Source organism: Procambarus clarkii, chromosome 25, assembly GCF_040958095.1.
Source record: "Procambarus clarkii isolate CNS0578487 chromosome 25, FALCON_Pclarkii_2.0, whole genome shotgun sequence".
Taxonomy (NCBI): Eukaryota; Metazoa; Arthropoda; class Malacostraca; order Decapoda; family Cambaridae; genus Procambarus; species Procambarus clarkii.
Window position 1 is genome coordinate 30,113,217 of NC_091174.1, and position 13,927 is coordinate 30,127,143.

Consider the following 13,927-nt stretch of genomic DNA (forward strand, 5'->3'; position numbering starts at 1 on the left):
ATATATATTTACTTTATTTGAAGTTTGTTACAAAAAAGGAGTTACATATGGGTTACAAAGATGGTTGTCATAGGTTGTCGAGTTCCTCCAGCTCCTCAGATGGCGGGAAGGAACCCTGGATGCAGTGCGCATTTCCCCTCTGTATCGCCACACTGAGGCGCTGGAAAAGAAAGCTTGCAGCTCTCGGGTCCCTTGTTGTTTCAATGAGCCTAGAACCCAGTTCCTTCAAAAAACTGGTAGCACTTTTACCCCAGGCGCCGAGCGTCTCAGAAGCAATGGGGACAAAATTGTAGTGGTGATCCAGTTCTCTATACTTACGGGATTTGGCTGCTTCCCTGTGGGTGGCAGCGCCACCTGGTTGTGCAACACTGAGGTTAATGTAGGTGTTAGCCAGGGTTGATACGCACGTGTAGTCCCATACCAACTGCTTGCCATTCTTCCAGGGGTTCACTGTGATACCATCCGGGCGACCAATAAGAGCATCAGAGTTACGGGGCGTTAGGTAACGGGGCTCTCTTTCAGCTGGGCATCCAGCTATGGTGAGGCTCCTCTTGATGATGTCGTTAACTTCACTGTGCCTCGAGTGCCATCCCCCTGTGCTTTGGCAGAGTAGGCCATGGTGACCGTACCTGTCAGCCACCACCTCGCCGCAAATACACCTATATCTGGTGTGGATTGGGGCAGCAAGGCGGAGGGCCACAGCAATTCGGAGGGCGTGTGGTGTGAGACGCGTGCCAGTTGCCGACATTGGGGTTGCTAACAGGAAATCCCCTGCATGTGGTGCTGCTACTGCTGTGAGGCGAGCAATGTCGTGTTGTGTTGTTGCAGCACCCAGGCACTCTGCAGCAACTTGGTCTACAATGGGACCATCCCAGCTGGATTGCTTGTGGGATTTTGGGGATGGTGGTTGAGGTGATTGGCCTGCACGAGAGGCCCACTCTGTGGCACAGCGTGTAAAATTGGGATCATGTACACCTGCCAGCTGATGTAAGTGGGCAGGTAGAATTTCCTTCACAAGGTCGTCGGATGCTGATAAGGAGGACAGGAAGGCTGGAACAGCGATTTGCGTTGCTGTTCGAACTCCGAGGCCCCCAAGTCTTACGGGAAGAGAGGCTTGTTTCCACTGTAGGTCATCGAGAGAGAGGTTAAGGGCTTTTTCTAGCATTGATTTCAGTAACCGGTCATACTCACTTAGTTTTTGGCTACTGTAAGATGGTGAACACCTCAGAAAGTAGGTTAACCTGGGGAGGGACAGACATCTGGTGATGAGGTAGAGTGCATCATGAGCATCAATATCCTCAATCCTCCCATCCATCCTCTTAAGGTCGGCGATTTTCTTATCAAGGACCTCATCGATGGCTTTCAACCCCAGGGGAGCTCCTAGGAGTGTGCTGTCTTCAGGTTTAGTTTTATGGATATTTGGCAGAAGACCCTCTATTCTCTCTACGATGCCCTGGTTGGAACATATTATTTCACATTTAGAAGGGTTCAGGGTGAGGCCTAAAACTGCACCTTGCTCCTGGATTTTTCTGATGTCCTCCAGGAGGGAGTCTTGGGAACCAGCTAGGGTACCATCATCCAAGAACCAGATGTTAAGCTCGCTGGACAGGACCTCTGTGACTTGTTTGATGACTAAGCAGAAAAGGAGAGGAGCGAGGGGGTCACCCTGTTGGACGCCTTCTCGCGAGTCAATTTCATGTTCGCCAAAAAGTAGCTTAAGATCCATACTGTAGCATGAATGTACAAAAGGGTAGAGGGAAGGGAAATGACTATGAACCGCACGGAGTACAGCATCCCTCCGCACCAAATTGAAGGCATTTTTGAAATCTAGCTTGATAAGGGCCTTTTCGTCTGTGATGTTGGCGATGAAGGCTCGAGTTGCATGGGCTGCCGCCTCACACCCTTGTGGAATGCCAAACCCGAGCTGTTTTGGCTTCAGCATGTTGGCCGCTGCATCACTAACTGTTCTTGCAGCTGCCTTTGCGACGAGACGCCGGAGAGAATTGCCCACAGCTATTGGCCTGATCCCTCCATCCTTTTTCTTTAGAGCACAGAGAGATGCTCCAAAAAAGATAGGTCTTATGGACGCTGGTATGTTGCCAGCTAGACATGTGTTGGTGAATCTGGTTAGTTCCACCAAGAGGTTCTTTGCAATGTCACCCAGTGCAGGGTTGAGCATTTGCTTGAGGTGGTTGGGTTTTAGTCCTGTGAACCCACCTGCTGATCCTGTAGGGAAGGACATGGCTGCTTTATGGACCACAGATTCAGCCACCCAGAGAGGTTCTGCTCCGGTAGCCCCCACTTGTACAATGTCGTCCTCACGCGGAGCCCTGGGTGGGTGTTTCTCCCTTAGGGCTTGAGCTGTTGCGGCATCTCTGTCGGCAATTGAGTCCTCACTGGTGATGACTCGTATTGCGCCAATAGTGTTTCCTTCTTCTATTTTCTTGGTGACTGATGTTCTGATTTTTGATGTCTCGGATATGCCACTGTTGCTCTTCCTGCCGTGGGTGTTTCTCGCGCGAGTGGGAAGGCGCACCTGGTTGTCCTCCCTGGGAAAATCATTTATAGCTTTGATGACTGAGGCAGCTAAGGTTTTGTCTCTCCTTGCAGGGGTGGCTATATATAAATATATAAATATATATATAGGCTATATATAAATATATATATATTGATGACTGAGGCAGCTAAGGTTTTGTCTCTCCTTGCAGGGGTGGCTATATATAAATATATAAATATATATATAGGCTATATATAAATATATATATATATATATATATATATATATATATATATATATATATATATATATATATATATATATATATATATATATATATATATATATATATATATGGGTGGTAGAATGAATGGGGGTGGGTAGGAGAAGATAATATTAGTGTTCAGTGAGAAACCACAAGGTCTCCTCTGAATAATTTTTATTTTCTTCTCCGTGGCTATGGGTCCCCACATTGGCACCAGAGGTGGTACCCTCACAAACTTTTAAAAAAATTTATATATATATATATATATATATATATATATATATATATATATATATATATATATATATATATACATTTGATGGTTACAAGATATACATGGGTTGATACAAAAATAATAATGCAAAAAGGTGCTTAAAGGTTATGGATCTCTTGAAAAACACAACAATGGGAAACATTGATGAATGTCACAGACGGGTTCGATCATTGTTGTAAGTCAAACACTTCTTCGAATTCCTCTGAAGTTGGACTAGTGCCCAAGACGCAACAGGCATTTCCCCTCTGAATCGCAACACTGAGGCGCTGGAACAAGAAACTTTTTGCTCTCTGGTCTTTTGTAGCGCTGATCAATTTGTCCCCCAATTCCTTCAGGAACTTCAATGCACATTTTCCCCACAAACCGAGGGTCTCCGAGCCGATCGGAACAAAGCTGTAGCAGTGTGCTAGACCTCTGTATTTAATAATTTTCTGCGATTCCCTGAAAGAAGCAGCACCACCGCTTTCACGTGTGCTGTAGTGGAGGTAGGTACTGGCCAGTGTGGCAGCGCACGTGTAGTCCCATACCACTTGCTTACCATCCTTCCAAGGTAGCAAGGTGACCCCATCAGGGCGCTTCTGAGGGTCGTTAGGTCTGGATAAGTGTGGTTCTCTTTGTGCTGGGCAGCGGGCTGTGGCGAGGCTCCTCTTGATGATGTCATTGACTTCTTCATGTCTTGCAATTTTACCCTGTGATTTACGACATACCAGACCATGACGACCATATTGGTCTGCCATCGCAGTTCCGCAAATGCACCTATGTTCGGTGAGGATGGGGGCGGCAAGGCGAAGGGCAACTCCAATGCGGAGAGCGTCATGACTGAGGCGAGTTCCCAGGGCTGCATTGGGCACAGCAAATAAAAAATCCCCGGCGTGGGGTGCTGTTACCGCTAGGAGGCGGGCTTTGTTTTCAGCATCAGCGTTGTCAATCATTGCTGTGACAGTCTTTTCCATTATGGGGCTATCCCAGTGGGCCTGCTTGTGGTCTTTTGGGACTTGTGGTCGGGGTTGAGGGTGTGCAATGGTGTCCCATTGTCTGGCTGCTTCGATGAACGTTTGGTCATGAGTTCCCGCTGTCTCTCTCATACGCTCTGGTAGGATCTGCCCTACCAATTCGTTGGCTGCTGTACATGAGGATAAGAATGCTGGAAGTGCTACCTCAGTTGCCTTTCGTATGCCTATCCCTCCAAATCTCACTGGTAGTGTTGCTTGGTCCCACTGACTGTCATCTAAATCTAGGTTGAGCGCCTTCCTGAATATTGACCTGAGGAGCTCATCATATTGATTTAGAAGTGGGTTGCCAAAAGTTGGTGCACACCTTAAGAAGTATGTTAGCCGGGGCAAGGTAAGGCACTTTGTGAGAAGGTAGAGGGTATCGTGGGAGTCCAAGTCCCCAATTCTCTCTTCCATCCTCTTTAGGTCTCTAAACTTTTCGTCAAGGACTGCAGCAATGGCATTGTGGCCCAGAGGTGCTCCGAGTAGTGTGCTGTCGGTAGGTTTAACGACTGAGGCTTCCGGTAGAACTGATTTCACTGCTCTAATGATTACTTCACTGGATGCAATAATTTCGCACTTGGAGGGGTTAAGAACGAGACCCATGGACTCCACCCGTGTCTTCACCAGCTGTAGGTCTTCTAGCAGGGAATCTTGTGTGCCTGCCAGAGTGCCATCATCCAGGAACCAGATGTTGAGCTCGCTGGACAGTCTGGTTGTAATTTCTCGAACCGCTATGCAAAAGAGGAACGATGCAAGTGGGTCACCCTGTTGAATTCCCTCTGCTGAGGTGACTTCATGTTTGCCAAACAGGAGGGTTGAGTCTTTGCTGTAGCCTGCTGACACAAACGGGAGAATGCTTGGGCAATGTTCCTGGACTGCAGTGAGGATTGCTTCCCTTTTGACCGAGTTGAAAGCGTTTTTAAAATCTAATTTTACTACTGCCTGGTCTTCAGTAAAAGAGCTAATGTAGGCTCGTGCAGCATGAGCCGCTGCTTCACAGCCTTGGGGGACTCCAAACCCCAGCTGGTTGGGTTGCAGCATGGTGGCTGCTTCCATTCGGATACTTCTGACAGCAGCCCTTGCAACTAGGCGGCGAAGGGTATTACCAACGGCAATGGGTCTGATCCCTCCCCCCTTCTTTTTAAGGGCACATAGGGATGCACCAAAGAAGAATGGTTTGATTTCATCAGGGATTAACCCGGCGAGGCAGTTGTTGACAAACGTTGTGATTTCTGTCAGGAGCGCTTCTGCAGCTGGGCCAAGAACAGGGTTCACCATTTCCTTCACATGTTGAGGTCTTACCCCTGTGTAGCCTCCTGGGTAATATATATATATATATATATATATATATATATATATATATATATATATATATATATATATATAAAAGTGTCATCTACATATCTCCTGTACAAGATTGGTTTAAAGGCCGAAGGACAATTATCAAGCCAATTTATTTCGTGAAAACCCCAAAAAGCATTAGCCAGTGCAGGACCTAAAGGAGACCCCATTGCTACTCCATCAATTTGTTTATAATAAATATTATTAAACATAAAGATGGAGTCTTTAACTGCTATTTCTAACAGCCGTCTGAATATTTTACTACAAAATCCAGACACTAAGTTAGTGTCAGCAAATAATTGACTTACACAGATATCAATGGTTTCTAACAGAGGAATATTAGTAAAAAGTGATTCAACATCGAAACTGGCCATTATAGTTGGGAACTCAAAATTTAAAGAGGAAAGTTCTTTTACAAAATCCTGAGAATTTCTCACAGTAAATTCATTATGCGTTAATGGTTCTAATAATGGAACCAGAAACTTAGCCAGTTTATAATTAAAAGTGCCAATCGCTGATAAAATAGGACGAATCGGTATACCTGTTTTATGAACTTTAGGTAACCCATATAAGATGCCAGGCTTAGAGCCAGTTGCAAGTAATTTAGTATAATCAAAAAGAGAGTTTTTCAAACTTCTTAAAACTCTATTCAGTTTATCCTCACATTTTAAAATATACGAGAATGGGTCTATATCAACCAACGTAAATTTAGAGGGGTCTTCTAACAACCTTTCCTCCTTATTAACATACTCTAACTTGTCCGAAACCACTATACCCCTACCTTTATCTGGCCTGGTAATGCAAATACTCCTATCATTCTTTAAGCCATTAATACACTCCAATTTCCTTTTGTCAAAAGGAGGGAATGTAGATTTATATTTTCCAAAGTCGTTAAAGACTTCATGTGCTAAGGAGGAAACAGTACTGATGATATTGGTCCAACTATAATTTGTACCAGTCCTTAGGGTACAAGTTTTCAATGTGTTGCATAACCGCTCAAAACCTAAAAAATGATTAACAAATTTAGGTTTTTTACACGTCAATCCGAAGTCTAACCCTAGAGAGAGAAGTTCTTTCTCAATGGGAGACAGAACTCTCTTTGAAAAATTGAAAACCACCTTATCAGGGTCCACCGAATTATATGAAGGTATACCCAAGTTACGCAATTTCTTCTCGTGAATAAGTCTACATTTTTCAACCCTTTTATCATTATAATTTTCATATTTACATTTTAAGGATGCAAAATCAACCCAGGAAACCAAGATCTTGAATTTCTCCAAGTACACGTGCAATTCACTTTTCAACTTATTTACCCGCTTCTGCTTTTCCGAAATTTCAAAGTCCAACAATCTTAATAACCAAGAATTATATTCACTTGTCAACGTAAATTTGTCGGAATACACTTTAAACCTGAGGAATCTTGGGACCAAATGATGCGCCTTACAGGTTTGTAGAAATTCCAAATCCAAGTGAGCCTTCTTAACTGCGAAATCCACTTTCTCTATTCTTCTGTATAACGTAACTGTAGGTCTTCCATATCGTTTTAATAAAATATTTATGATCGATGTTCCCTTCGGGAATCTTAATTTTAAGATGAATAGGAAAACCAGGGATATACTGAACATCTTGTTTCAGAATCTTTACTTTAAAATGCATAACGTTTCGAATACTTCTCGTATTCATCATCAGATCTAAAAGAAAAAACAGAAATCACAATCAAATAGCTGGTAAACAAAGAACTCATAACTGAATATAATTGCCTATCAAAGAAAAGAAAATGCTTAAAAAACAAAACACTTAAGCGCACTTAAAGTGATCAATACAAATAAAACTTATTAACTGTCACATATATTAAAACTAATTTAAAATCCATTAAACTACAAGATGAAATTTATAACTACTAAAACAAACCATTCTATTAAACTTACGTGAAGTATAGAATGGTTTGTTTTAGTAGTTATAAATTTCATCTTATAGTTTAATGGATTTTAAATTAGTTTAATATATGTGACAGTTAATAAACCATTGGAGAAGCCGTTGTTGACTAGGACCTGCCTTACCCTACAGAGTTCTTCGTCGACTTGCTTCCATTCTGAGCTGTGGCTGAGAGCATGGTCGACATATGCGTTAACAACACTCCTCTTGTACCTGTCTGGGCAGTCGCTGTTGGCATTTAGGCACATTCCTATGTTCGTTTCCTTAGTGTAGACTGCAGTGTGGAAACCTCCGCTCTTTTCCATGACTGTTACATCTAGAAAGGGCAGCTTCCCATCCTTTTCTATCTCGTAAGTGAAACGCAGCACGGAACTCTGCTCAAACGTCTCCTTCAGCTCCTGGAGATGTCTGACATCAGGTACCTGTGTAAAAATGTCGTCAACATACCTGCAGTATATGGCCGGTTTCAAGTTCATGTCGACTAAGACTTTTTGCTCGATGGTACCCATGTAGAAGTTTGCAAACAGGACACCTAGGGGAGAACCCATGGCGACCCCATCTACTTGCTTATACATGTGCCCATCCGGGCTCAAGAAGGGTGCCTCTTTAGTACAAGCTTGGAGTAGTTTCCTTAGAATACTTTCTTGTATGTCAAGAGGAGTACAGGCTGGATCACGATACACTCTGTCGGCTATCATCCCGATTGTCTCGTCCACACGTACGTTGGTGAACAGTGATTCTACGTCCAACGAGGCTCTTATCCCTGTGGCCCGTGTGCCCCGCAGTAAGTCAACAAATTCCTTTGGAGACTTCAGGCTGAAGGCGCAAGGGACATAAGGAGTCAGCAGGCCGTTGAGTCGCTTCGCCAGTCTGTACATAGGTGTGGGTATCTGGCTAATGATTGGCCGAAGTGGGTTTCCATGCTTGTGTGTCTTGACATTTCCATACGCATATCCAGGTTTATATTCCCCAATAATCTTTGGCAGGTGGAGTCCGGATTTCTTGGCGTTCACAGTTTCGATCAGTTTGTTGACCTTTGCTTTTATTTTGGCTGTAGTGTCCTTCGTTACCCTTTGGAATTTAGTTTGGTCAGAGAGTATGAGGTTCATTTTCGCCAGATATTCGTCTTTTTTAAGAATGACGTATATTGGCGACTTGTCGCCTCTCCTGACAACTATCTCCTTGTTCTCACGAAGGCTTTTAGCTGCCGCTTTGAGCTCGGGGGACAGTATGGTGCTTCTGTAATTGCCTCGATTCTTTCCTCCTTCCGCAATAAGCTATGCTTGTAAGGTATCTTTGGTAGTGACCTACTTTTGTGTCTCGAGGTCGAATATGTCGTCCAACAGGATTTCCAACTCCACTTTCCGGGCCATCTCACTCGGTCTGGACATAACGTGACAACGAATAAAAAAGACGAATATCTGGCGAAAATGAACCTCATACTCTCTGACCAAACTAAATTCCAAAGGGTAACGAAGGACACTACAGCCGAATTAAAAGCAAAGGTCAACAAACTGATCGAAACTGTGAACGCCAAGAAATCTGGACTCCACCTGCCAAAGATTATTGGGGAATATAAACCTGGATATGCGTATGGAAATGTCAAGATACACAAGCCTGGAAACCCACTTTGGCCAATCATTAGCCAGATACCCACACCCACGTACAGACTGGCGAAGCGACTCAACGGCCTGCTGACTCCTTATGTCCCTTGCGCCTTCAGCCTGAAGTCTCCAAAGGAATTTGTTGACTTACTGCGGGGCACACGAGCCACAGGGATAAGAGCCTCGTTGGACGTAGAATCACTGTTCACCAACGTACCTATGGACGAGACAATCGGGATGATAGCCGACAGAGTGTATCGTGATCCAGCCTGTACTCCTCTTGACATACCAGAAAATATTCTAAGGAAACTACTCCAAGCTTGTACTAAAGATGCACCCTTCTTGAGCCCGGATGGGCACATGTATAGGCAAGTAGATGGGGTCGCCATGGGTTCTCCCCTAGGTGTCCTGTTTGCAAACTTCTACATGGGTACCATCGAGCAAAAAGTCTTTGTCGACATGAACTTGAAACCGGCCATATACTGCAGGTATGTTGACGACATTTTTACACAGGTACCTGATGTCAGACATCTGCAGGAGCTGAAGGAGGTGTTTGAGCAGAGTTCCGTGCTGCGTTTCACTTACGAGATGGAAAAGGATGGGAAGCTGCCCTTTCTAGATGTAACAGTCATGGAAAAGAGCGGAGGTTTCCACACTGCAGTCTACACTAAGGAAACGAACATAGGAATGTGCCTAAATGCCAACAGCGACTGCCCAGACAGGTACAAGAGGAGTGTTGTTAACGCATATGTCGACCGTGCTTTCAGCCACAGCTCAGAATGGAAGCAAGTCGACGAAGAACTCTGTAGGGTAAGGCAGGTCCTAGTCAACAACGGCTTCTCCAATGGTTTCGTGGAAGACATCATAAGAAGGAAAGTGAAACGCCATGCAACCTTTGAAGAGACAACTAACACAACACCTATACCCCCTATTAGACTATTTTACAGGAACTTCTTTTCCATAGCTCATAAAACGGAGGAAAGGGTCCTGAAAGATATTGTTAATAGAAACGTTATCCCTACAGACAAAAATCAGAGGATACAACTGACGATTTACTATAAAACCAGAAAAACGGCCAGCCTACTCATGAGAAACTCTCCAGACACAAAGCAGAACGCTTTAAAAGAGACCAACGTCGTCTATGCCTTCAAATGCCATCTTGGGGACTGTAAGCTCCAAAAAACCCAGTATATAGGCAAGACAACAACATCTCTTTCTAGGCGTTTAACGATGCATAAGCAACAGATCTCCATTAAGGAACATACAATCTCTTCCCACAACCATCCATCACCAGAGAAATCCTAGTAAACAACACAGAAATCATCGATAGATACAGCGATAGCAGGCGGCTTGACGTTTGCGAGGCACTATACATTAAAAAGTCAACACCAGCAATCAACAGCCAATTAATGCACAACTATATTCTACCCACCTCAAGACTCCGCTCCAATATAGAAGCATCAAGAAATATGGACCAATAGGCTTTCTACAATCACTTCCATTCAATACCCATTGTTTCGTGTTCTGTCTTGTGTTGATGAAATTAATACCATATTAATGCCACCTCACCCCATCCACCTCACTCAAATGTAGATATAAAGAAATCGGAGATGTGTAAGTTCTATTCAGTTGTGTATGTGTAAACTAAAGTCTTTGAAAATGTAATAAGTTTTACGAAACGCGCTCAAGTTTCGCGTCAGACTAGTAATAAAAATGAATTTTGGAGACTTGATTTTTTAATTACCACCAACAGTGAAAAGAAATGTACGAAAGATCGAGAAAATTCGCGTTAGAATTATTAATCTTACTTTTTCGGTCATATTTAATAATATATATATATATATATATATATATATATATATATATATATATATATATATATATATATATATATATATATATATATATATATATATATATATATATATATAAAGACACTTGTCTTTTTGTCTTTTTCAGGAATTAGATTCGACTTGGGCTACGATGGAGTTCATGATAGACAAACATCCTCGTACTGGCGTGGCTCTCATTCGCACGTCAGAGGAAATGATCGAGACGCTGGAAGAGAACCAGGTTAGGAATAACTGTTCTTAATTCTAAGAAAGAAGCTTTGTAGAGATCTGTGCATTTTCTTAATCACACACACACACACACACACACACACACACACACACACACACACACACACACACACACACACACACACACACACACACACACACACACACACACAAACACACACACACACACACACACACACATAGACATGACAAGGGAGAAGAGAGCCTTGGCGGCAGAAGCAAGGAAGAGCCGCAGGGCGAGAGGGGAAAACCAGGAAGTCACAGCTCCCAACCCAACACCCCCAGAGGCGAGGGGGGAACCCACAACCAGCTACCCAGTAACACCAGAAGGGAGGACAACCCCGCCTCCCTCCACTGCATAGAAAACCCCCCTACCCCAAACCCTCCCTGCCCCCACTCAAATGTTCAGCAAAATCTCCCTCCCCCCACACCCAATCCCCACCCTTCTACCCCTCCCCTCCTCCCGAGTCCTCCCTCCCCCCCTTTCCTTCCCGTCCTCCCTCCCCTTTCACCCCATACCCTCCCTGTCCCTCCCCCTTCACTGGATCCCCCGCCCCTCATCCCAGTATCCTCTGAGACCCTGTTATCCACCTCACAGGTCCTCACACCCATGGAACAGCCTCCCCCACCAGCAGAACACTCACCAAGGAGGCGATTTGAGAAGGGGCAGAAGAAAGTGAGCCTCAAAGCGATGTACACAAACATAGATGGAATTACAAATAAAGCAAATGAGCTTGGAGAACTGGTACTAGAGGAAAACCCAGACATAATAGCCCTCACAGAAACAAAGATCACGAAAAGATAACAAATGCAGTGTTCCCACAGGACTATTATGTTATGAGGAAAGAGAGGGAAGGAAGAGGTGGGGGTGGTGTAGCTCTGCTGGTAAGACAAGGCTGGGATTTTGAGGAGATGGATATTCAGGGCTGCGAAGGTTTCAGTGACTACATAGCAGGTACTGTAACAAATGGAGGGAAAAAAATTATAGTCGCAGTCATATATAATCCACCACCAAATGACAGAAGACCTAGACAGGAATATGATAGAAACAACATGGCCACCATTAACATAATAGAAAGAGCAGCTTCTGTTGCTAGCAGGAATGGATCTGGACTACTAATTATGGGAGACTTCAACCATGGGAAGATAGATTGGAAGAACAGAGACCCGCATGGAGGACCAGAAACATGGAGAGCTAAGCTGCTGGACGTGGCAACAAGAAACTTTCTAAGCCAGCACACCAAAGAACCAACAAGAATGAGAGGAGAAGATGAACCAGCAATGCTTGATTTGATATTTACCCTAAATGAATGGGATATAAGGGAAGTTAAGATGGAAGCGCCCTTGGGAATGAGTGACCACAGTGTATTGAACTTTGAGTACCTGGTAGAGCTAGGACTTATCTCCCCCCAAAAAGAACTAGGAATCAAAAGGCTGGCATACCGAAAGGGGAATTATGAACAGATGAGAAGTTTCTTAAGTGAAATACCTTGGGACACAGACCTCAGAGACAAGTCTGTACAGGGTATGATGGACTATGTTACCCAAAAGTGTCAGGAGGCAGTAAACAGGTTCATCCCGGCCCAAAGGGAAAAATCCGAGAAGCAACAGAAGAATCCATGGTATAATAGGGCATGTATGGAAGCGAAGAAACTGAACAAAAAGGCGTGGAGGAACTTCCGGAATAACAGAACACCAGAAAGCAGAGAGAGATACCAGAGAACCAGGAATGAGTACGTCAGGGTGAGAAGAGAAGCAGAGAAAAATTTTGAAAATGATATAGCAAACAAAGCCAAGACCGAACCAAAGCTACTCCACAGTCACATCAGAAGGAAAACAACAGTGAAAGAACAGGTATTGAAACTTAGAACAGGCGAGGACAGGTATACAGAGAATGACAGAGAGGTGTGTGAGGAACTCAACAAGAGGTTCCAGGAGGTCTTCACAATAGAACAGGGTGAGGTCACTGTGCTAGGAGAAAGGGAGGTAAACCAGGCGGCCTTGGAGGAGTTCGAAATTACGAGAGAGGAGGTCAAGAGACATCTGCTGGATCTGGATGTTAGAAAGGCTGTTGGTCCAGATGGGATCTCACCATGGGTACTGAAAGAGTGTGCAGAGGCACTTTGCCTGCCACTCTCCATAGTGTATAGTAAGTCACTAGAGACGGGAGACCTACCAGAAATATGGAAGACGGTGAATGTGGTCCCAATATACAAAAAGGGCGACAGACAAGAGGCACTGAACTACAGGCCAGTGTCCTTGACTTGTATACCATGCAAGGTGATGGAGAAGATCGTGAGAAAAAACCTGGTAACACATCTGGAGAGAAGGGACTTCGTGACAAATCGCCAACATGGATTCAGGGAGGGTAAATCTTGCCTTACAGGCTTGATAGAATTCTACGATCAGGTGACACAGATTAAGCAAGAAAGAGAGGGCTGGGCGGACTGCATTTTCTTGGATTGTCGGAAAGCCTTTGACACAGTACCGCATAAGAGGCTGGTACATAAGCTGGAGAGACAGGCAGGTGTAGCTGGTAAGGTGCTCCAGTGGATAAGGGAGTATCTAAGCAATAGGAAGCAGAGAGTTACGGTGAGGGGTGAGACCTCCGATTGGCGTGAAGTCACTAGTGGAGTCCCACAGGGCTCTGTACTCGGTCCTATCTTGTTTCTGATATATGTAAATGATCTCCCGGAGGGTATCGATTCATTTCTCTCAATGTTTGCGGACGATGCTAAAATTATGAGAAGGATTAAAACAGACGAGGACTGTTTGAGGCTTCAAGAAGACCTAGACAAGCTGAAGGAATGGTCGAACAAATGGTTGTTAGAGTTTAACCCAACCAAATGTAATGTAATGAAGATAGGTGTAGGGAGCAGGAGGCCAGATACAAGGTATCATCTGGGAGAGGAAATTCTTCAGGAGTCAGAGAAGG

At 44.2% G+C, this 13,927-nt stretch overlaps 1 protein-coding gene across 1 annotated transcript in view; it reads left to right on the forward strand.

The window, feature by feature from the left end:
• The first annotated feature begins 10,874 nt into the window (after positions 1-10,874).
• The window catches only part of LOC138349860 (dynein beta chain, ciliary-like), a 43,774-nt gene continuing 40,721 nt past the window's right edge, over positions 10,875-13,927 (forward strand). The window contains exon 1 of the mRNA XM_069331021.1: positions 10,875-10,984. Within this exon, the coding sequence (XP_069187122.1) occupies positions 10,895-10,984 (90 nt within the window). The 5' untranslated portion in view covers positions 10,875-10,894. The remainder of the gene's footprint in view (positions 10,985-13,927) is intronic.